The sequence below is a fragment of the Brachyistius frenatus genome, unplaced genomic scaffold (assembly GCF_029030835.1).
Source record: "Brachyistius frenatus isolate BFR_SWC_R1_liver_20210118 unplaced genomic scaffold, ASM2903083v1 Contig_99, whole genome shotgun sequence".
In the NCBI taxonomy this organism is placed as follows: Eukaryota; Metazoa; Chordata; class Actinopteri; family Embiotocidae; genus Brachyistius; species Brachyistius frenatus.
This window is the reverse complement of record NW_027210698.1, coordinates 476,006-498,244: the sequence shown is the minus strand read 5'-3', so window position 1 is coordinate 498,244 and position 22,239 is coordinate 476,006. Positions and strand designations below refer to the sequence as shown.

General features: G+C 41.9%; 1 protein-coding gene across 2 annotated transcripts in view; it reads right to left on the bottom strand.

Annotated features, from left to right (window-relative positions):
* slc6a9 (solute carrier family 6 member 9) overlaps nucleotides 1-22,239 on the bottom strand; it is a 74,881-nt gene that overhangs the window by 40,117 nt on the left and 12,525 nt on the right. Inside the window, exon 1 of one of the 2 annotated variants that reach the window (XM_069711370.1) lies at nucleotides 4,236-4,531. The exons of the other annotated variant lie outside the window; for it this stretch is intronic. Within the exon in view, the coding sequence (XP_069567471.1) occupies nucleotides 4,236-4,277 (42 nt within the window). The 5' untranslated portion in view covers nucleotides 4,278-4,531. Of the gene's footprint in view, nucleotides 1-4,235; nucleotides 4,532-22,239 lie in introns of those variants that run through there. 2 annotated transcript variants of the gene reach the window in all.

Genomic DNA, 22,239 nt, shown 5'->3' with positions numbered 1-22,239 from the left:
ATGATGTGTTTGTGTGCGTGTGCGTGCGCACAAGCAATCAGCTTTGTAAGCTCAAGTCAACCCACAGTAATCAGCTCGACCCACGAAGATGTCTCCTGAACCTCCTGATTACATCCATCAACAATTGATATTACAAGAAACAAGCAATGACAAGTGGGGAATTTCAAAGTAATTTAAAGAGACATTTTTCTTAGATTTTTTTTTTTTTTTTTACAATCAAGGCATAGAGCAGTCAATATGCTGTAAGAAACAGTTTCAAAAACATAAGACCTGGCAAAACATGAAGGATTTACTTAATTTGATAGATACTCTAACTTTGGCTTTTAAGCCTTTTTCCGGTCACGGTGTATTTTTTGAACTCCATGACATCAACATAGTCCACAGTTCCAACTGTGTTTTTTCTCCAACTGTGATTAAGATGGTTGAAATTTCTTACTTTATAAAAACTCCATTTTTGTATAACAGAGGTTTCAAGTGCAGCTGAGATGCATCCATCCAACTAATTTACCAAAGTAGAAAAAGGACTTTGCCCACACGACTGATTTGTCAAAGCAATTTGTGCTTCAGCGGAAAAGAGCACCCCCCCCCCTTCCCCCCCCCCCACACACACACACACTCGGCAAACAGAAGCGCTCACATGCCAATTACACAACCTCAGGTTATGATGACTATATTGCAATTGTTTGTGGCAGATATTAACTTCCTTCTGCCTCTTTTCTGGAGGCTATTTAAAAAAAAAAAAACAGACTGCTTAAAAACAGAAAGAACAAATCTGATGGGATCTCTTGCAGTGGCATGACATTTGAAACACCTACACAAGACTTTGTGTAGATGCTACTGAACCTGTCTGACTCTCTTTATTGCTGTGGTGCAAGGTTGAATCAAAAAATTCAAAAAAGGGTATCTTGAAAGTACAAAAACCTTCCAATTGGCCCGCCATAAGCATCACGCCCCAGAGTTTGGCCCGCCTACTTCCAGGTTGAAGAATGTTGAGAAGCCTAAAGTTGCATGACCATGATTCATGTGGAGACATGAACAAATGGAAGGGCTGACCTGTGTCTCTTGAATTTGACTTTATTTTTAACAAGTAGTAGTATTCATGATGGATGAAAATTAAATTTGCTCTGTTTGAGGGGTTTTTCACCTTCTGACGTGTCATGACAGGCAAAAGTTAGAGAACCCTTGCTGTACAGTATAGCCAACATCTCCACTGACAGCACCGGCTCGACTCTTCTCGATTTAACTTGCATTTGGTCTCAGGTGCTTTTTCTAAATTTCGTTTTCCACTGCAGGTAGTACTCCCTCAACCGACAGACCGTGCAACCGCCGTAACATCACTTTCAAAATCACCTCAACAAAGGTGCCGTTCACTTCTACAGAAGAACTTCGCACAGACAAAGATTGCTAATAAAGTTCAGTGAGCTTTTGTGTCTCTCCTCAGGGCATCAGTTGTGTGAGCACTAGAGATGGGCATTTCGAGGTAAATTGCTATTTGAAATTCACTTGTAACTATTAGATGAAAAATCGATCCCCCGCACCCATCAGTGGATGGACCGTCTGTTTGGTGCTTCACTCTAATGTCTGTGCTTAGCTGTTGAAGATCTGTATGCTAGCTTTACCTGGAGAGTTTTTGCTCCTCACCTCATCTTCATTAATGTTTTGAGGGAATTTGCACCGTCGCTTCTAATCTCTTACCGACACACAGTTTTACTTGCAAAGCTCCGGAGTCTGGGAACAACGTGTTCTTCTTCTCCTTATGTTGTTTATCGGCGGGTGGCAGACAGCTTTTAGGGACATTACAGCCACCTTCTGACGGGAGTAACGTATTACAACTAGGCGCCTGGGAAAATAAGGAAGAATGATATACTTACAGATTTTTTTATATATATATATTTTAATGACTATTTGAATATTCAAAAATCATGTCCCATCCCCAGTGAGCACCTCGGGGGTGAGCTTTGCTGTGATCACACGTCCACTTCCTTGTTTTCAGGTGAGCGGGCCTTGCGGGAACACATATCGACAATGAAATAGAGTTTGACACAAGACCGACTTCAACAAACACTCACTTGGATGTAAAACTTTCAAATGTTTGAACAAGCATTGATCTACCTGTGCAACAGACTGTTCCAGTGAAGGAGGGACAGGACACAAACTGATAACTAGAGTGAGAGTCATTTGCAGTGTGGAAGCTTGTGTTCTGCAGCGTTTTCACGTCACCATTAGGTATCACCTTAGCTCGCTCGGAACCCCGACGAAGGCACGAAAGTAGTCCCAGGTACTAGATACCATCCACGGACAACGGAAAACCCCAAAAAAAGTGTTTAGAATCGAGCCGTTACTATCAGTGGAGAAGCGGCTTATGTCTCCTGAGGTGAGTGAAGAAATCACTAAGAGGTAAAAGCCCGTTTGAGGAAAAACTACAGAAGAGTGTGGGGGGGGGGGAGAGTAAGGTTTCAACGTTGTTTATTCCAATAAACAAAACACATCAACAAACTCTATACTTCCAAAAAAAATGAATAAGAAAGTGATTTTTTTTTTTTTTAGTTACAAATTCCAAGAATACCAATAAACTCCTACTAGTGAGTGTCTAAACACTCTTTTTACACTTCTAAAAGTGTAAAAAATAAAAATAAAAAAAAAATAAAAAGATTAAAAAGCAAGACATCAGTCTGCACACTGGTACTTTAATGACCAGTCCATTTGACTGGAGATCATGAAGAAGAGTCAATAATTATGGACTGAATTGATGAGGCAATGCTCCTTCTAAGTCCTAGAAAATTAAGGAGGTCCTGTCAATCAAAGCCTTGGGAGGAAAAACGGTGCGCGTTGTTACCAAATCGAAACCGTCCAGAAACAGGGGATTAGCACATGATGTCAGTTCCTGCTTTACGTGATTGTTCTCAATCTACACACACAAACACACCTGTGTAATTGGTGCTCCCACATCACATGCACACACAGACAGGCACACACACACGAGCGCGCACACACACACACACACACACACACACACAAACAAACATTGGAGCTCTAAATATCTTCAACCTTTCACCCACAACAACCTTCCATTGCTGAATTTTTGTGAGCAATTTGAGCATCTGTCGTGCTGTTTGTTGTGTGAGTGCACTTTGAACATTTGTGTATATGCTTGTAGGTGTGTGTGTGTGTGTGTGTGTGTGTGCGTGCGTGCGTGCGTGTGTGTGTGTGTGTGTGTGTGTGTGTGTGTGCGTGTGTGTGCGCCTACAGAACTATAGCGAGCTGACTCAGCCTTGACAGTAGCAGCAATCGGAAACAGGAGACAAGGACTTGGCTAACAGCATAAGCCGGCAGCAAGGTCGGACACACATACACAGACACGGACAAAAACACACACGCACACACCTTTTTTTGTCTTTACCTGCTGTAATGGAAATCACTGTATATCGTATCTTAAACATATCAGAGGATTTCATTGTTTCAAAGAGTTTCAAAGTCAGTCGACAGTTAATAAAAGAGCGGAGCGAAGGATATAGGTGCCAAAGTGTGCAATTAAAGCAGCTTGTGGGGGGTGTTTGGGGAGGAAGGGGCATAAATATCGGCCTTTTCTGGACACTTCTGCTTTTCCACTCTGTCACTCTCTTTCACACACACGGCGGACCAGCCCACTTCCTTACCAACCCTATCTTTCACAGCGCTGCCCGGACTTCCCACTGCAATTACTTATAAAACTTTTCAGGGCCGCCACACGTGGTCGGGTTTTTAAAGAGCTGCGTCCCCCTCCTCACGTGGTGCGGGGGGTATTGAGTCGTCACAGACCCCCTGAATGATCACTGAAAAATAAGGCGGCGTAGACAATAGCTCGTCTTGATGAATTCAATTCTTTCAGGACCCTGTACCGTTGTCCAGGCAGCTCCGGGGAAAACAATCGTTGCTTTGATAGTCCAAGAAACACACACTCACCCAGTTGCTCTTAGAAACTCCCTCTAACTACTTCCGAATTAGGATCTAAAGATGATATACATCTGACCGGAACCTGGGATTTTGTTCTGCTTTCTTATTCCCAGTCGTCCTCCTTTCTACCAAGATGTTTTCCTTCTCCTTAAGCCGGCGTGAGGTGCAACTAAACGCACAAGAAACATCGGCAGCACGCTCGCTGCCGCTGCGAGTAAAAACAAAACACCAACACCAACAACAACAACAACAACAACAACAACAAAAAAAGGAGAAAAGACAATATGACAGCTCGAACTGACCTGGTCTGCGGTGGAAGCGGCAATGGTGTTCGACTCAGACATGATTTGATGCTGTGACCCAGTGGTGCTTCTCTGCTGGCCACTGTAGGCTCCTTCATTCACACCTTGCCTTTCAGTTCCGCAGCGAAAGAGGGGGGAGAAAACACAGTATACCCTCCCTTTTGCCCTGGCTTGATTAATGCCTGAATTACTTTCACCTCATTTCATCTGATGGAGCTCTGCTTCCTCTCCGCCTCTCTTGCTCATTCGGCATGGTAGCCCACTCTCTCTCCTGTCCCTCTCTCTCTGTCTCTCTCTCTCTCTCTCTCGTCCCCCTCCCTTCCTCCTGTGATTCCAGCTCTGCCTCCCCTCCATCCGTCCCTTCCTCCTTTTGCGCTCTTACTTTTTTTTTTTTTTTTTTTCACCCCTCCTTCTCTTTCTCCCCCCACTCTTTTACCCCCCCTTTTCTGTCGTATTTCACCATTTCAGGAATATGACACCCCCCCCCACACACACACACACACACACACAACTCCCACCACCTAAAAAAAAAAAAAAAAAAAAAGAGACAGGAGAGATCCACAGTCTTTTTCCTCTACCTCCACAATGAATGGCTCGTTGTCACTCCAGCACCTAGGCTGAATACAGAGCAAGTAAGCGGGAGAGAGGAGGACCCGTGGTGGTGGTGGTGGAGATGGTGGAGGGGACATGGGGGGTGTTGAACTTCTAGTTAAGCTGGCCGGAGTAAAGTGGGGGGAGGTCTGGAGGACCCATGGGCTCCGGCCAAGCTCTCCCTCTCCCCCTATCTCTCTCTCCCTCACTCTTTCTCCCAACAAATTAAAGCAAGGGGACAAAAAAAAAGTGAGGAGCCCACAAGTGAGGAGCCCGCATGGCTTCCACCGGACCCCCCCCCCCCCCCCGCCCTCTTTCTCTCTGTCTCTCTTATTTCTTCCATTTGTTTTCAGAGGCAGCTGCTGCAACTCTGCAGACCACCAACAACTTCCCTTTCAGCAGTACTTGACTCTTCCAAATCCTCGTCCGTCTCTACACCCTGACATTGCCAATGCCCCCCACCACCACCACCACCACCCCCCCCCCCCCTCCATGTCACAGAGAGAGGCCGGCCGAGCCAAAGCCCTCCTCCTCCTCTGCCGCCGCCTTGTCCGCCACTTGTTCACAGAGCTACACCCTTTCAAATTCAGGCGCTTCCCTCCCGAGCCTTTGTTTTGACGCACACATTGCTGCACCTGTTTGGCCACCATATGGCTAATGGCTAAGCCGCAACAAAAAGAGCAAGGACAAAGCGAGGAAGTGAGCGAGAGACAGTGAAAAGGTAAAAGTGCATCCACAATAGGGGCGTGATTGAAAGATCAACAAAACCATCACTCACCCAGCGTCAGTCCCCTGACTGGATGTAGTGCAAGTAATGTCAAAAGTTGTCAGGCAATTGGTGCCTGGCCTAATGGGTGTTTGATAGCCGAGGACAATGGCCGCTGCTGCTTGAGTGGAGGCCCTCCAGTTATGTTGAACACGAGACGAGCAACGCAGACAGGATGCTATTCATTTGTCTACCAATTCAGAGAATTAGAATCTCACAGGGGACGCAATAAAAGAGTCATTAGCATATACCCGCCCTATTCAGTGTGCTCAGAGGAAGTGCTGAGGGCAAAAAAAACAAGCGCTCCCGACAAATACTTGCACTTGTTGACACTTTTAGAACAGAGAAACTATTGATTGAGAAGTACTACTGCATTTTTGCTGTTATGTCTTTATTAGTTGTTTACAGCAGTTAATAACTCACTTTTTTGACAATTTAAGTTGATATATTTTGACATGCTCACTGTGGGGGACTGGTGACACTTATGGGGTCAACATGTTGTCATGTTCACAGTGGAAAGACATTTTTTCCTCACTAAATATTGAAGTAGCTCCGTTTCAATTTGTTTTATTGGAAGCAACAGGCTGCTGCTCCACCTGCACCACCTCGTCATCTGATCCAGGAGAGAAGCAACCCAACAGGCTGGTTTGATGGTAAGGTACAGATAAGGAGGTCAATCTGGAGCTGGCTAGGTAGATGTGAGGTTGCTGCTTGTTGAACACCTGCTGCAGGTGGGGGCAACCAGTCACAATAATAATGGAATTTAATGACAAAATAATTTGTGTTTTTGGATATTATATCATTAAAAAGCATGTTTATCTTGATGTGAAATACCTTTTTTGTGTGAGACCAGTAGCTTGTTTTGTAGCTCACCAGTTTATCTGCCGTAACAACATCCATGGAAAAGCAGCTTCTGGCATCAGCAGCTAAATTTGCTTCCCCGACAGACCTTACAAGTTTACAGAAGTCTTGAAAAGTGTTACTATGGATCTGGGCTAAAGCGGCTGAGGAAATATTACATAATACTGCAAAAGTATTGATTGCTCTTCAAGCTCGGGCTGCTTTTATCTAAGCATAGTCCGAAGCCGATGAGAGCAAAGACAACACCAGCAGCGAAGGAAACCTCAAAGCTATACATCGTTCTCCAAAAATCAAAAGAGAAATGTTAAGACGATGACTGCTGCTGTTAATTACTGAAATGTCTTTGTCCTATTTTACAGTAGTGTCAAGCTGTAGGGTATCTAATTAAAGCCCATCACTGCCTAACTATGTACGACCCATTCCTCTACTGCCGTGTCACCAATGAGCAAAATCCAGTGCTAAAATATGCATCTAGTTCTACATCAGAAGCACCTTTACCAGACACTGTGACACACAACCATAGTTCTGGCTTAATACCACATGTAGGGCACACTGAATGACATTTCCTTGGACAATGCCTTCCTGCTCTTTTGTACGGAGCCTTTTTACAGCGGGCTGTGAGTGCTGGTGTAGCAGGCACGGTGTTAGAGCCTGGGCTCTGTGTGTGTGTGTGTGTGTGTGTGTGTGTGTGTGTGTGTGTGTGTGTGTGTGTGTGTGTGTGTGTGTGTGTGTGTGTGTGTGTGTGTGTGTGTGTGTGTGTGTGTGTGTGTGTGTGTGTGCGTGTGTGTGTCACTAACAAGTCCCACACATGCATTGCTTTGAGAGAAGCTGCAGAAAGAAAATGTATTTTAAACCGTCAGAGTGAGATCATTTTGCGGTGTGAGGTTACTGAGGCTGGTCGGCGCATCTTTAAGGGGCTTTTTTGGGGCTAAGACACAGTATTGTAACAATACAGACGTCAGTGTGTGTGTGTGTGTGTGTGTGTGTGTGTGTGTGTGTGTGTGTGTGTGTGTGTGTGTGTGTGTGTGTGTGTGTGTGTGTGTGTGTGTGTGTGTGTGTGTGTGTGTGTGTGTGTGTGTGTGTGTGTGTGTGTGGTTGTGTGTGTGTGCGTTTGAGAACTAAACTATGGTAGATCATTAGTTCCTCCACAGGGATCCAGCCCCTTCTCACCAGCTTTGCCTCAGGAGAGTGAGTTGTTGGCCTCAGATTAGGTCACACCTAATGAAAGGCTTTTACAAGTGCACCCACACAGACATAACCAGAACTCCACTTCAATCCTGCGGACACTAAGGTGGGGATGAAACAGATCCTAAAATAAGTGCTTGTTGTGGCTGCAGCTGGCTGTTTGTGGAGGGGAGAGGAAGGAGGAGGGATGCATTTGTTTCGTTAGCTAATTGCCCCATTATCTTAGGTCATTTAACTCTAATTAAAGAAACACAGATGCTGCCGCTGATAATAACATCAACTTGTTAAACGTCTCACTCGTTTCTTTCCGTGTGTGTGCTTGTTACAATTGCAAAAAGTTCTGGGAGAGAGAGTAACATTGTGCACACTGAGGAGTTTACAGGGTATATTCAAAGGTACTGAAGCCCCATTGATGGTACACTAACACCGAGACCACAAGCTGGTTTCAGACCCTGAAATACCAGCAGGCACAGAGAAGGAGGACATTAAATAACATCATATTTGAACTTGGGCTGCAAAATTAATATTTCAAAAATTGCGATCTTGATTCAGGCCTTTGTGCGATCTCATTTTTAAATAACAACAATTCTGACGCATTTTCATTCGGGACATCAGCTGCATCAAAACAATCTCCCACTCTTCCTCAACCAATGACAACGCAACGTTACACCAAGTGATGCGCAGCTGCAGACACCAGCACTGAAAAAGACAACGCTTAGAAATATACTGGTTCAAAGGTTAATAAATAAGACGACAAGAGACGAAAGCTTATTGTTTTTATCTTCAGTGATTCATTATCCATTTGCAGTGATTCATATCATGTATAAAAATACTCTGAATTCTGTAGTTTTTGAACATTTTGAGTCATCAGTGTTTTATTAGACTCAGTAGCAGCATTTTAGTCATACAATTGATCCAAAATTTACAAGGTTTCCTTGATTAATCTATATGATATTAATGTTATAATTAATAATTTACTGTATATCTTAATTCACTAAAATTTCATATTTTTTTAGTTGTCTTCTGTATTAGGTAAATAAAGGCAGTAAACGCTGAAATTCTTAACAAAAAAACTCAATCGTGATTCTCATTTTGTCCAGAATTGTGCAGCCTTAATTTGAACGCTAGAACTTGTTACACTTCTTAAAAATGTGATTTCATTGATTAACAGCGTAGTTGTTCTGTCTATCGACAAGGTGATTATTTGACAAGGACAACAGAAAGCTGTGAATCAGAAACCACCCCTCCACGTGTAAACAGGGAAACATCAATGACCGAGAGCTGAAAGGTAAACAGAGAGGAGGGTAGGCAGCAGAACCCTGATAAGGTCAGAATGGATCTCCTTTGTCCTCCAGGCTTTCCTGTCAACTTCCAAACACATGCCAACATCTATTAAAGGTAAGCCAAAGGTTAAACGCTGACACCGATGCTAAACCTCATCGCTGGACATACAACACAAACAATAGGAATCGACTTTTAATGAAGGGAGATAAAAGAAAAAAATATATAATTATAAAGCAAGGGAGAATTCCTTTTCCACTTTCATTTTAAGATGCAGCTCTGACAAACCAATATTCTCACTGAGGACCATAACATATGCAGTAATTTGAAGATTAATGTCTCCTCGGTCTCACATTTCCTTACTCGACTCATTAACTACACTTCCAAATCCAGCAGGTAATAAAATGTGCTTGCAGCCTAAATTTAAGCACATCCAGCTTTCATTAGAAGGCAGGTTGGGCTTTTAGGGGAGATTTTCCAATTTTTTTTTACCAGAACTGAACACAAATTTAAGCCTACTGAACTGTTGGCTGAATTACAATCAGGATTGACACCTACAAGGGACACTAAAATAATTTGTGTATTTTACATTTTCTCACACTATTTGCGTCTTTACAGGTTTGCAGAGGTACAATTTTTGGCTACACGAAGGTACCACTGTATTGACACAAAATAGCATCTATGTCTTATTGCCAAAGGTTGTTTGTATGTTGCTCTAGATAGAAAAAAGAAGGCAAGCAGAAAACTATGCCTCAACTGGATCATGGTTGAAAATAAGTACGTTTTTCAACAGGCTATTTAAGTAATGCTTGTTTGGTGCAATTGTTGCAAATGGTTTGGGCTTGACATGCATGGCTGCTGCCCACACGACATTATCATAAAGTAAAAGATGTTGTTTATCTTGATGTTGGAGGTCTGCTGATTTGCAGGAACGTGTCATCTGCCGCTCTTCATCCAACAGGTCACTGGTGCCCTGTTTATACTGTTCCCCTTGTTAACAACAATCGATTGATCAAATAGTAGAAAATATGTTGACGTATAGACCAATTTCTATAGAACAGCAGCACCGCAAATAAGTTCTGACAAACACACTACATTTTTCAAGCTGCTTCACAATGAAAGAGTCCAGGTAGTTTGCAGGCGGAAATCTTTTAAGGTGAAGCAGCAGGATGTTTTTGGTTTTACGTGAGCCGTGGGTAAATATGAAAGATTGTGATATGTCAAATCAGGAAAAAACACAAAGATTTGTAGAAGTTTTATATTTCTGTTGGTAATTCGCCTCAAGTTTATTTAGCCACACATCCAGTTCCTTGTTGGAAAAATTTGCATATTTGAAGCTTCTATCAAACCCTCCCTCACTCATCATCCATCTTATTAGCAAAGATCAATGTGGAAACATTCCAGGAAATATTAGCAGGCTTCATAATTACAACTGGCGCTGGTAAAAAATGACCACACCACTGTCACCAGGGACAGGTTTTTCTGTAGTTGAACAGAGAGTTGATAGTTAGTAAACTAGTTAGACGCTTAGCACAACAAATCAAGATTTCAGCTTTTTGACCTCGTAGTTGTGCATCAGCACTTCTATTATTTGGATGAAGTAGATGACTATGTTTGGATTCCATATTGGTTTCAGATTTAATAAAATGCTGTCGATCTCCAACCTCAAAAACACTCCAATAAGAAAGGGTAACAGTTAAGAGTTACACTTGAAAGTTATTGGAGTCTTTCCGACCATGAAGGATGATGTGTCTACAGTGGATTACACGTGAAACACAGAACAAATATACAGCAGGTAAGAGTTGGGGAAGTGGCAGAGGGAAATAAGAAAAAGGTTGCAGACAGATGCAGCTCCCAGACATGAAAACAGGAAATAATCTCCTTCCATTTGAATTATGTCCATTTCATCTCTTCTCTCATGTTTTACTCTCCTTTTTCAAAGCCCTCTTATCTGCACTGACAAATAAATTCAAATATCACTGCATAATCACAACAGATATTTCTCTCCCATGCCTTTCCTGTATGGGCTGAGAAAGTTTTGTAATTCTAAAGGACAATAAACACAATTAACATTCAGCAGAAGTTACAGAAGTGCATAATTGTTCATAATATTGTTTCAATGTGTGTTTCCTGCCACAGGACGAAGGTGATGCCCATATGTACGAGTACGATTGTCAGTCTGTTAAGCCTGTGACGTTCTTGCCTTCCATCCACCAAAAACTGTATGGATGATTCGACATGCAATTAATTTGTACTACAGCAGAATCAGGGCAGTTTTAAAATGTAAACATATTTTTTCTGAAAATGGTCAAAACCAATTCAGGCTACATTACAGTAGTCATCCAACCACTCGGAGGCTCTACTCTGGATGGCATTGCCCTGACCACCAGCAGTACTGTGAGAAGCCTCGGAGGTATTTTTTGATCAGGGCATATTCTTTAATATAACATATTCTAGGACGGCATTCTTTCATCTGTGCAATATTGTCCAAATCAGAAACACCCTGTCTCAACGTGTTGCAGAAAAATCGATCCATGCATTTGTTACTTCCAATCCAAACAACTCAAAATCCTTTAGTTGATCCAAATTTCTGCAGCAAGAGTACTGATGTTAGTTAGCAAGTGAGCTCATATTTGTCCCATATTAGCTTTTCTTCACTGACTCCATATGAAATCAAGAATAGATTTTAAAATCCTTCTCCTTACAAACAAATCTCCTAATGACCAAGCACCGTTATATCTTAAAGACCTCAAAGTACCCTGTTATCCCAATAAAATATTTTGCTCTCTAAGTGCAATCTTACTTGTGCTCCTCTTCTGTGGAACCAGCTGGGAAGACACCCTCTCTACTTTGAAGATTGTGCTAGAAACTTTCCTATTTCCTATTCAGATGACCCTGAATCATCCCTCACTCGTGTTGCTACGGGCCTGGGTTGCTTCTTTTTTCTTTTTTTTTTTACCATTTATGTTTTTAATGTGGTTTGCTATGTGGTTTCCATACTGTGGCGTTCTTGTGATCTTTTGAGGCTTTTTTTCAGTGAGATTTTACCCATAAAATAAAACTGAAATGCAAATTAAATCAAATATGAATATATCACTGTGCTATATTATAAAGGAGCTTTGAAAAAAAAAAAACCTACATGACTGTGAGCTCCTGGTGATTTGGCCTTTATCTAAGTGAATAAACATATCATACAAAGAAAAAATGTTCACCGCCTCACAGCACGACTTCTCATCCTTCAATAGCCATGAATCAACCTGCTTTTACACTCAACAGCTAATCTCACAGGGAGCCAACAGTCACGTCTGGGCATATTACATCCTCCGCGTTCTATATATCTGTCCCTGACAGCAATTAGGTTAATATCTCTTCACCTCTCGTTAGCTCAGCATGCCTGTGATGGGAGCTCTGACTGTGAAAAAGGCCTCGAAATGAAGGAAACATCGATAAGCCCGACTTTCTGTTCCCTCCTGAGTGCTTCATGTGAGTATAGGCCGAGAGAGCGGAGGGCAGAGCAGTCGAGAGAGAAGACGGGAAGAAATAAGCGAAGGGAAGGAGCAGTGAGGAGAGAACTTCACAGGGTTGAGGTTCACAATAGGACAAGCACCACAGGAGCCGGAGAGCAGAAGAAAAGGAAAGAAACACAAAAAGATCAGTTTTGCTACAGCAGTTCGGCTTTGTCCGACGCAACAAAAGGACAAAAATGTCTTGAAGCACAGTGAGGGAAAATCAACCTTTTTTATTCAGTCCAAAACAGCTTGCTCTTTAATTGGGAGCGGGGGAAAGAAAGTGGAGGAAAAACATCAGCTGCAGAGCAAATCAAACAAAAAACAGAAGGGAAACAGAGAGATAAAGACATAGAGGAAAGATGGGAAATGGGATGACGAACAAGATTCAAATGAGTGAGTTGGATGTTCGTCCAACGGTCCAGCTGACCTGAACTGGACACAACCGGGCCTATCCAGCCTCTGGACACCCAGGGGAGGAAGACATAATGACAGAGAGGAAGACAAGAGAGTAAAAAAAAAAAAAAAAACAAGGAACAGAGAGACATTTCCAACGCTTGGTTTAACCTGAAGTTTCCATGATAATATCTCCACCCATCCCCCGACCCCCCCATCCCTCACTGCTTTGGCTAGGAGGGCCCCAGCTGTTCAGTCTGTATAAATAGCGTGAGGCTTCAGCTTGGACCCCCGGGGAGAGCGAGGCTCATTGGAGATAAGGCTTGGGAACAAACTGGGCCGGAAAAAGCACACAACATACACAATTTGACAAACATATGGGACCATTGCTGGGGATGAAAGTGAAGCACATGTGAGTGAAGTTGGCCTCACGTGGCAGAAGTCACTGTTGCGCTTAAAATGCGACAAGAGCGGAAAGCAGGCAGAGAGAGATATGAAATACGTCTTCATCATTCATTGAAAAGATGAAACACAGAATGTGTTGCTGCTTCATGGACAGAAGTTAGGATCGTATTTGTCGTTGTGTGTAAAGATAGAAACATCATAAGCCTAAAAACATATTCATTACAAAGTGTGCTCATCTGTCTACCTACTTACGTTTCATACATACATCGGCCATATACTACAGTCCGAGTCTACATGTTTCTATTTTTTTTTTTTTACCTCAGAAGGTAAAAACAAAAAATAAGTATGAGTATACACACTCATCTCTAAAAATGAGTTTAAGAATCAGGTTTTATCTGTATCACTATCTTAGATGTTTTTCTCAAAGTCTGGTCAGACCCCAGAGGCTGATGGGTAACTCTGGTTAGATTGGAAAACAAAAGTCCCTTTCATACCATAGACTCTATATCAAAATGGACATGGTCCAGCCAATGCTGAAGCAACTTAAAGTGCAATGCCACTGAGCAAGGGGCTGTCTCTGACAAAAAACTATAAATTCAATACAATTTATCGACATGTCATTATGGTGTCATTATCTAAATTCACTCCTTCTGATGAGTGTTCTGGTGGTTCTTCTGAAAATAAATCCAGAATTAATTAGATATTCTGCCTCAGAGAGCTATGCAATGTTTGGGGGCATGCCTGGTTTGATTGACATGCCTGGGGTTTGGTCAGGTTGCCCTATAGGTGGGTGTGCACAGTGTCCTCATTTTCTTTTTCTGGAGTAAGATCCACCCATCGATCCTGCCTATGGTCATTCCTAGTAATGGATCTTAAATATTCCCCGGGAATTATTCAACTGCTATTCAGAGATCTCTTCGTGTTCTTCTTCTTCTTTAGCTGCTTAATGCTGCTTTTTAGGTACATTATTGCCACCTCCTGGTGGTGGTACTGTGTTATTATCAGGCGCCAGTAAAAGAAGACATAGATTTTTTTTTTTTTAATTAGATGATAAACTATTTGACTTTATGAGTCAATGAATATTAAAAACTTAAAAATCATGACCCATACGTAGCCATCACTACCAATTTACATACAACTCAACAGCATGTGAGCAAAACATTAATTAAGAGGAAAACCAAAAGGTAAATTCACATCCATTTTTTAAAAATCTTTCTGCCATGGCTTGGGATCTGTTAGACTGTGTAAATAGTATGACAGCAGGATTTCATTCCATACAACATAAACCAAAATTAAGTGTTCCTGGAAACAGCACTAGAGATGGTCAACAGTCAAGCTGTGAGGATAATAAGTCAACAACAAAAAGTTGAGGACATAATTTTCCAGCTGTTCTCCAGCAGAGCTGCACCTGGATCGGTCATCTGTGACCACAATCAACATTTTCCATAATAATGTGAAAGCCAAAAAGACGTTATTTCATCACACAGATGCACCCAGAGATGTTACAGACCCTGTGTTTGAAAAGGTCTGAAAGAGAGGAGGACACAGAGAGAGGAAGATGTAACCGGGCAGGACAGGGCTGTCCAGCCCTGAGAAAAGCAGACCCCTCCTCGTCTCAGGCTTATAGCTGCCATTCAACACACACACACAACACACACACACACACACACACACACACACACACACACACACACACACACACACACACACACACACACACACACACACACACACACACAGCCAGGGAGCAAGTTGGGTTCAAGTGCAACAAATTTCCTAAATATGATTCTGAAAAGGCCTTTGAAAAGAGTTCAATTGGAAAGCTTTAAAAATGATAATAATACTAAAAGAAACTGTGGGAGAATTAGGAGCCCCGTTGTGCAGACACAATGTCAGAGCCCTGTCAATAATTTCACTGACTTCAGAGGACGGCAGAGGAAGAGTGTGAAGTCCCTTCATTCTAACTTACTTGTCTTTTTTGTGGAGTTGAAGGGAGGCCGAGCTATTAAACCCAGGAAAAGAAGGAGAAAGGAGAAAAATCAGAAAGCAAAATTTTCAGCCTGAGTGATTTTTCCAAATGAAATCTAAAGGTCTGAAACACAATGGAGTCCCTTTTTTCCATCTTTGGTGTGTGTGTGTGTGTGTGTGTGTGTGTGTGTGTGTGTGTGTGTGTGTGTGTGTGTGTGTGTGTGTGTGTGTGTGTGTGTGTGTGTGTGTGTGTGTGTGTGTGTGTGTGTGTGAACATACATGGGAGGTTGGTTGGTGGTGGGTTACCTTTTCAAGAGTGCCCAGCAGTGGACGTGTTTGGCATTTGTGGCTGCCGTTGAGCTGCCCTGCATGGATGTGGGTTTTTTCTCTCTCTCTCTTCCCCCTCCTCATTGACCTGGTCAGTCGGGAGAGGTGGAGTGAAATCAGAAAAATCGTGTCTGACTTCTACCCCCACCTGCCCTCAGAGCTATGTCTCCCTCTCACTCGGTTCACATCTGTTTGTTGGCCGTCGCCCCAGAGGCAGCCAACACGGTTGCTGAGCACTGCTGTTAACTAAACTGGCTGACTGGCAACTCAATATGTTTCTTACATAAGTACAGAAAGCAGAGAGAGAGAGAGAGAGAGAGAGAGAGAGAGAGAGAGAGAGAGAGAGAGAGAGAGAGAGAGAGAGAGAGAGAGGAGTTTCACCTATATTAAAGCAAATTACGTGTTGCACATGGCTGGCAATCTACTGAGCAGCTCCACAGGGCAGAAACAATGAAAAAATATATATTCTGCAGCCTTCCCTGACCTGTACATGGAGCATGACGGCAGACAGACGGATTTAACACCAACAAACATGCCTAGTTTGTCCAAAACTATCCCCAGGACTACAACATGGGCCGCACACTCCCAAAGCAAAAGTCACAGCCTGGCAGCCGTACATCACTAAACAGATTGTATATTTATTATTTTATCTTTTCAAGTAAAATGGAACAAGACTCTGTGGAATCCTTTTCTTTTCTTTTGTGTTTGGGGCATGAAGAGTGGATGTGTTCATGTGTGATCCAAGTTTGTTCATTGTTTCTTTTGTAAAAGTAACTTTTACATGCATATTGTATACTAGTATATTATGAGTGTGTGTGTGCGTGCGCAGTGGTGGAATGTAACTAAGTACATTACCTAAGTACAATTTTGAGGTATTTGTACTTCATTTATTTATTTCCATTTGATGCTATTTATATACTTATAAACTTCCACTCCACTACATTTCAGAGGAAAATAAATATTGTATGTTTGACTCCTCTACTTTTATCAAACCACTTTAGTTACTTTTCAGAAAACAATATTTTACATCATTCCCTGTGCAATTAAACCCATTTATCGCCACATTTGGGGATTGGACATTTTCAAGAGAAACTGAAGGATTGAATGTTCCTTTATGTGCTGGGGAAAATCACTGACTTCTTTTTCTAAACAAGGTTTTAAAAACCCTCCTGGAGTCACTGGAAACTGTCATAAAGCTAAAAACACAATCGTTTTTCTAAACTTGCTGACTTTTTAGATGTGCATGGTTCTCACAGGTAAGAGATGCTACAAACACATGATGCCTTTATAGAATATGATGCACTGCTGTAGATTAAACTAACCCACAGTATAAAAAGGAGTTAAACTCAGCACAAAATTAAATAACTACAGCAGTAAAATAAATACAACAGTAATATTAATCCAAAACACCATCTATTAAAGTAATACACAGACATGAAGCAATTACTGCATAGTGTGTACTTTTACTTTTGATATGTTCAGTGCATTTTGCTGATAATACTCATATTTTTAATTAACTGAGGTTTTGAATGCCGGACTTGTACTTGTAGTTGAATTTTTTCACTACATTGTATTAGTACTTTCACTCAAGTCAAGGATCTGAATACTTCTTTCACTGTTGTGTGTGTGTGTGTGTGTGTGTGTGTGTGTGTGTGTGTGTGTGTGTGTGTGTGTGTGTGTGTGTGTGTGTGTGTGTGTGTGTGTGTGTGTGTGTGTGTGTGTGTGTGTGTGTGTGTGTGTGTGTGTGTGCGTGCGTGCGTGTGTGTGTCATGACCTCGGGGAGGTTCTAGCTGTGGGCTCCACTATTTCTTTCCATTTAGTTTCCACTTCACAGCCTACAGCACACATTAGCCACACAACCCCTGGGAAATGGTACGCGCACACACACACACACACACACACACACACACACACACACACACACACACACACACACACACACACACACACACACACACACACACACACACACTGAGTAACACATTCTCTGTCACATTGACACACACATACATAAAGGCTCATCAAGCAGGGGGTACACAGGACCGTGGGGTAATCACAGCCTTATAAATCCACATTCCTGTGCAATAACAAAGCCAAAGGTTCTGTTTGCAGATTTTCTATGTGCTACTTTTCTGTTTGAAATCACAGCAAACCTTTTATGCGTCGATTTAACTGCAGATGTGGGTTGGACAAAGGAAGATATTCAAAAACACACAGAGGACTAAGAAGACTGCGACTAACATTTTTCATTATTATTGATTTTACAGACCACCAAATTGAAAAAATAATTATGAAACTAATAAATAGTCAAAAAGAATCACATCATCTTAAAGGCTTCTCTGAGGCAACAAAACAGTAAACACGGAAGAATACCAGAAAAACTGTAACATGATTGACTGCAGTGAAGGTGTGCACCAACACATTACGGTGGTTATGATTCGTAAAAAATAAAAAATAAAAAATTGTTCTATTTGTATGTTTCTATATTTAGTTAGTCAGTTTGGACAACAATCTGTTAAATATCTTGTCTTCCATTACATATTTTGTCAAAAGTGTTTAATACCCACATTTAAAGGGATAGTGGGAAAAAAACTTCTTTATAAATAAATACTGTATATACATAAAGAAGTTTTTATATATATATACTACATACGCAGTAGATATATTAAAGAATATCAGTTGACATATCAGGATTTGTTTTACTCTCAAATACAGTATTTTGGTTACTTTATGCACAAAACTGACCAGCAAGGAACCAATATTTAGTAACAGTCAAAACTGAGAAGCAAAAGTGGAACAAAAAAAAAGCCCAAAGTTAATGAAAATCCCTGAGTTCCAAGAACGCTCTGCAAGAAACACTTTAAAAATGCAGTATATGTGGAATGCATCCTGTCATACAGAGTCAAAAAGTTATAATTTGAAGTGTACTCATGGGGCTGTGTAAGAGGTTGTCACTTCATTGTCTACTGAGCTTTGGGTCCAATTAGAATTGCTAATAATCATTCCCAACTCCAAAGATCTTACAAAGAGTGGATGAAAAGTAGCAGGCTGACATTAAAAGGCTTGCCAATGTTCAACTTTGATCAGCAGCCAGTCTGAGGTGACCTCTTCCTCCGTTTGGCCTTGATGGTGATGGAGGGGCAGCTGTGGTCTGCACAGCCAGACGCATGAATGCAGCGCTCAGCAGACAAATACGTAAAACCTCCGTCCAACTCCTCCTCCTTCTCCTCCCACTCTCACATCTCTATACATACATCTAAACAGCAGACATTTTAAGGACTACCAGAGTAAAAGACGTAACTAAGGAGTCAAATCAAAGAGACAGCAATCCGTCCAGCTTAAAGCTTGTGCCAGGGCACCATCTGCTCATCCGCTCGCTGGAAGCAGTGGCTTCCAGGGCGGTCAAAGACAACGGAGGAAGATTGAGGGGATGGGGTTCCTTTTGACTGCTGTGAACGAGCAGGGGAATTAAGTTTGGACAGAAAAGAGTCCCGGCAGAAGGCTATCAACCGTGCCAAGCGGTAGCAGGAAGCGAGCGCCTTGTGTGACCTGAGATTTACGGTGACTGGTCCATCCACCAACCACCTGGGCCGGTGTAAATAACTTCAACCAGACTGTAAAAGAGGGCGGCAACTTCCAAAAAAGTAGTGCTATATCGAGGAAAAACAAGAGACAAAAGCCATTTTCACTCCCCAGATAGAGGTAAAAATGAGTGGACTAAAAGTAAAATAATAGCACATAAATCAAGTTGATGAATTCAAAAAAACGTTTTCTATGGATGTGAAAAGACAGGAAAAAAGGAAGATATATATATATATAGATATATATAGATATAAAAAGGCAGACAAAAGAGCTCGAGGGGAGGGAGGAGAGGAATAAAAATTTAAGTGACAGTTGGTGATGGGAGAGCAAGATTCAGGCCGTAATTCTCTCTCTCTCTCTCTCTCACACACACACACACACACACACACACACACACACACACACACACACACACACACACACACACACACACACACACTTTCTTTCTTCTGTTGTTGATGTCTCTCAGCACCAACTGACATCACTGTCCACAACTGCTGAAGACAACGGCCCCAGCCATGAGAAGTGACCAATCCCGAGGCGAGTGGAGCAGAAGTTGTCCGTTCTGCTGAAGCTGTTGTACGATCTACCCGCAGCTCTCTGTGTCTTGTTTACCTTCATGAATGAACTGAATCGTATGAAAGTCAAAATCTGGGGCTCAGAAAAAAAAGACAACTTTTTGTCATTTCAAAACAGACGATTTTCTGCCTTACATCGACGGCACAGCTTGTTTTCTTGCTTGACACAGTTTGTAAGGATTACACCTTTTTACGCAGCTTTCTCACATTTAAGTCAATTATATGCAATCTAAAATTGACAGTTTTGCATATTTTTTATCAAAGAATTTACCTGAACTAAAATCTGCCATATATTTCCTAAATATATTTCCTTTTAAAGTTTAGTTGCTTTCAGATGCAAAAACATGTCACGAATTCACACAAGAACACGCCACAAATCCTCAATTTTTTAAGTTAATTCATTCACTCATTATCAGCCTACAAGCCCCTCGTGGCTCTGAGGAGTCATCGCAGCCAAAACAGATATAGTGACACTTTCAGGGTTTTCCCTCAGATTCTGGGGGGTTTAGGTGCTGTCATGGCTGGGTGGGTAAAAACATTTTCACATCATTTTGGACAATTATCCTGACAGTACTATTTTAAACATGTACTGTGAACCATTCAAATAATCACAAACCATTGGTAAAACAAGTCTCATAGTAAATGGATTATAACTTTGATTGTCTCATCCTCCCATCATCAGTCTGTATCCAGCAGCCAGCTGTAGGGGCAGGTATGGTTAAAATCTCATTTTTATTTCCTACTCCTTCAGTCCAGTCCTTTATCAATACTCGAATCGATTTAGTCATTACTAAAGAATTTGACTCTCTTAAATCAAAATTTTGAAAGAAAAAGAACATTTAAAGCCAGATTTATATTCTAAATATGACAAAATGTTGTTTCTACAGCAGTACCAGGAATGTTTCCAACAACAAAGTCCTTATAAACTCAATAATATCTCACTGGAAAGAAATCTAAAAATGTCCACAAAATTAATAATATTACTGATATAAAATACTGTGTTTAAGTTTAGACGGAAAGAAGAACATGGACTTTATTCCTCTTGTCGTTTATCCTCATCCCTCCGCTGCAGGTAGAGGGAGGTGAGGCTGCTGTCTCAGCCAGCCACTAACTTTACAAGAGTTTGACTACATTACTAAGCTAAACTCAGCAGCCAGACATTTCTCCGTTCTCTTTTGTTCTGAGCTGGTCCGCCTTCATGACTAATCCACCCGCCAACTTTGGAGTTAACCTCCTTCATCAGGTGGGAACCTGGACGCAGGGCTTTACTTTAATCCTGATGAGTCGCCGCATTTATTCACTGGCAAACAGTCTAAACTGCACACACTGCACTGATAACTTCCTACTCTGCTGCGGTGTCCGACGATCATCCTCACCATCACACACACTGCCTCTCTCTATCGCCCGCTGCACACTCAGAATAGTTTTTTTGTGTTCATTCGGTTTAGGCGCTGTGAAAAAACACTTGTGTTATAATGGAAGAGAAAACCTCGTCTATACTTTCCTTAGAAACACCTGCGAGTCTGTGAAGGGCAGTAAAACAGGTCTAAACTTTATGTTGACCAAAGAGTACCACTAAGATCGAGGCACACATCCATCTTATGTTAATCATTTCATTTCTAATGAATCTCAGCACAAGCTACATCCTCACTCCCAGCTATCCAGCAGTGTTTAGCCATTCAAATGACTGATTGGTAAACTGAGATAAAAACTTGACGACAAAAAACACACTAAAGAAAGTTGCGAGAGCAATAATCAAATCTTCATCCTCCAACCACCTTCAAGTGCTGTGAGAGGGAGCAGGCGAGGCTGATAACGTCCCGCTCTCAACTTCAGACGCTGCATTTTCACATGGATATACATCTTGAAAGGACATGGCAGAGAGAGAAAAAAATGTCATTGCGGGAAGAAAGCGAGACTTCAAATGAGCCAGAATGTCAGAAGAGAGTCGCAGGTCAGAGTTTGTGTTTATCGACGTCTCAAGACGGACCGGAGGACTTGGACTGAACATAGAGAGAGAGAGAGAGAGAGAGAGAGAGAGAGAGAGAGAGAGAGAGAGAGAGAGAGAGAGAGAGAGAGAGAGAGAGAGAGAGAGAGAGGGGGAGAAGTGACCTGACTGCCAATGACGTCCAGACCTCTATTTAAAGCTTCACCAACAGCACAGGCCTGACACTAACACATTTACCTCCTGGTCCTCATCTCGTATCAGAAGCCAGAAAGCATTGAAAACATGTTTATTGATTGCAGCTCTTGCAGAGGTCAGATTACGGCGTGGTGAAGGCAGAGCTGCGTGATGACAGGGAAACCTCTGTGACTGGCAGGTGAAGGCAAACGTTGGGGTGTTTTGGGACGGTGTTTAGTTGATGCTGCGTTGTTAGCATTGCCATGGTGAACAGCAGGGGTTGACAGCTCTGTCGTGTGCACTCAAACAGCAACAGGCTGATCGCTCAGAAAGGAAACTGCACGCGTATTATTCATAGATCATAGAAAGTAAAGTAAATCAGAAATTTGTGAGAATAATCTTCCAATTTTTCATATAAAACAGGAAAATAAAAGTC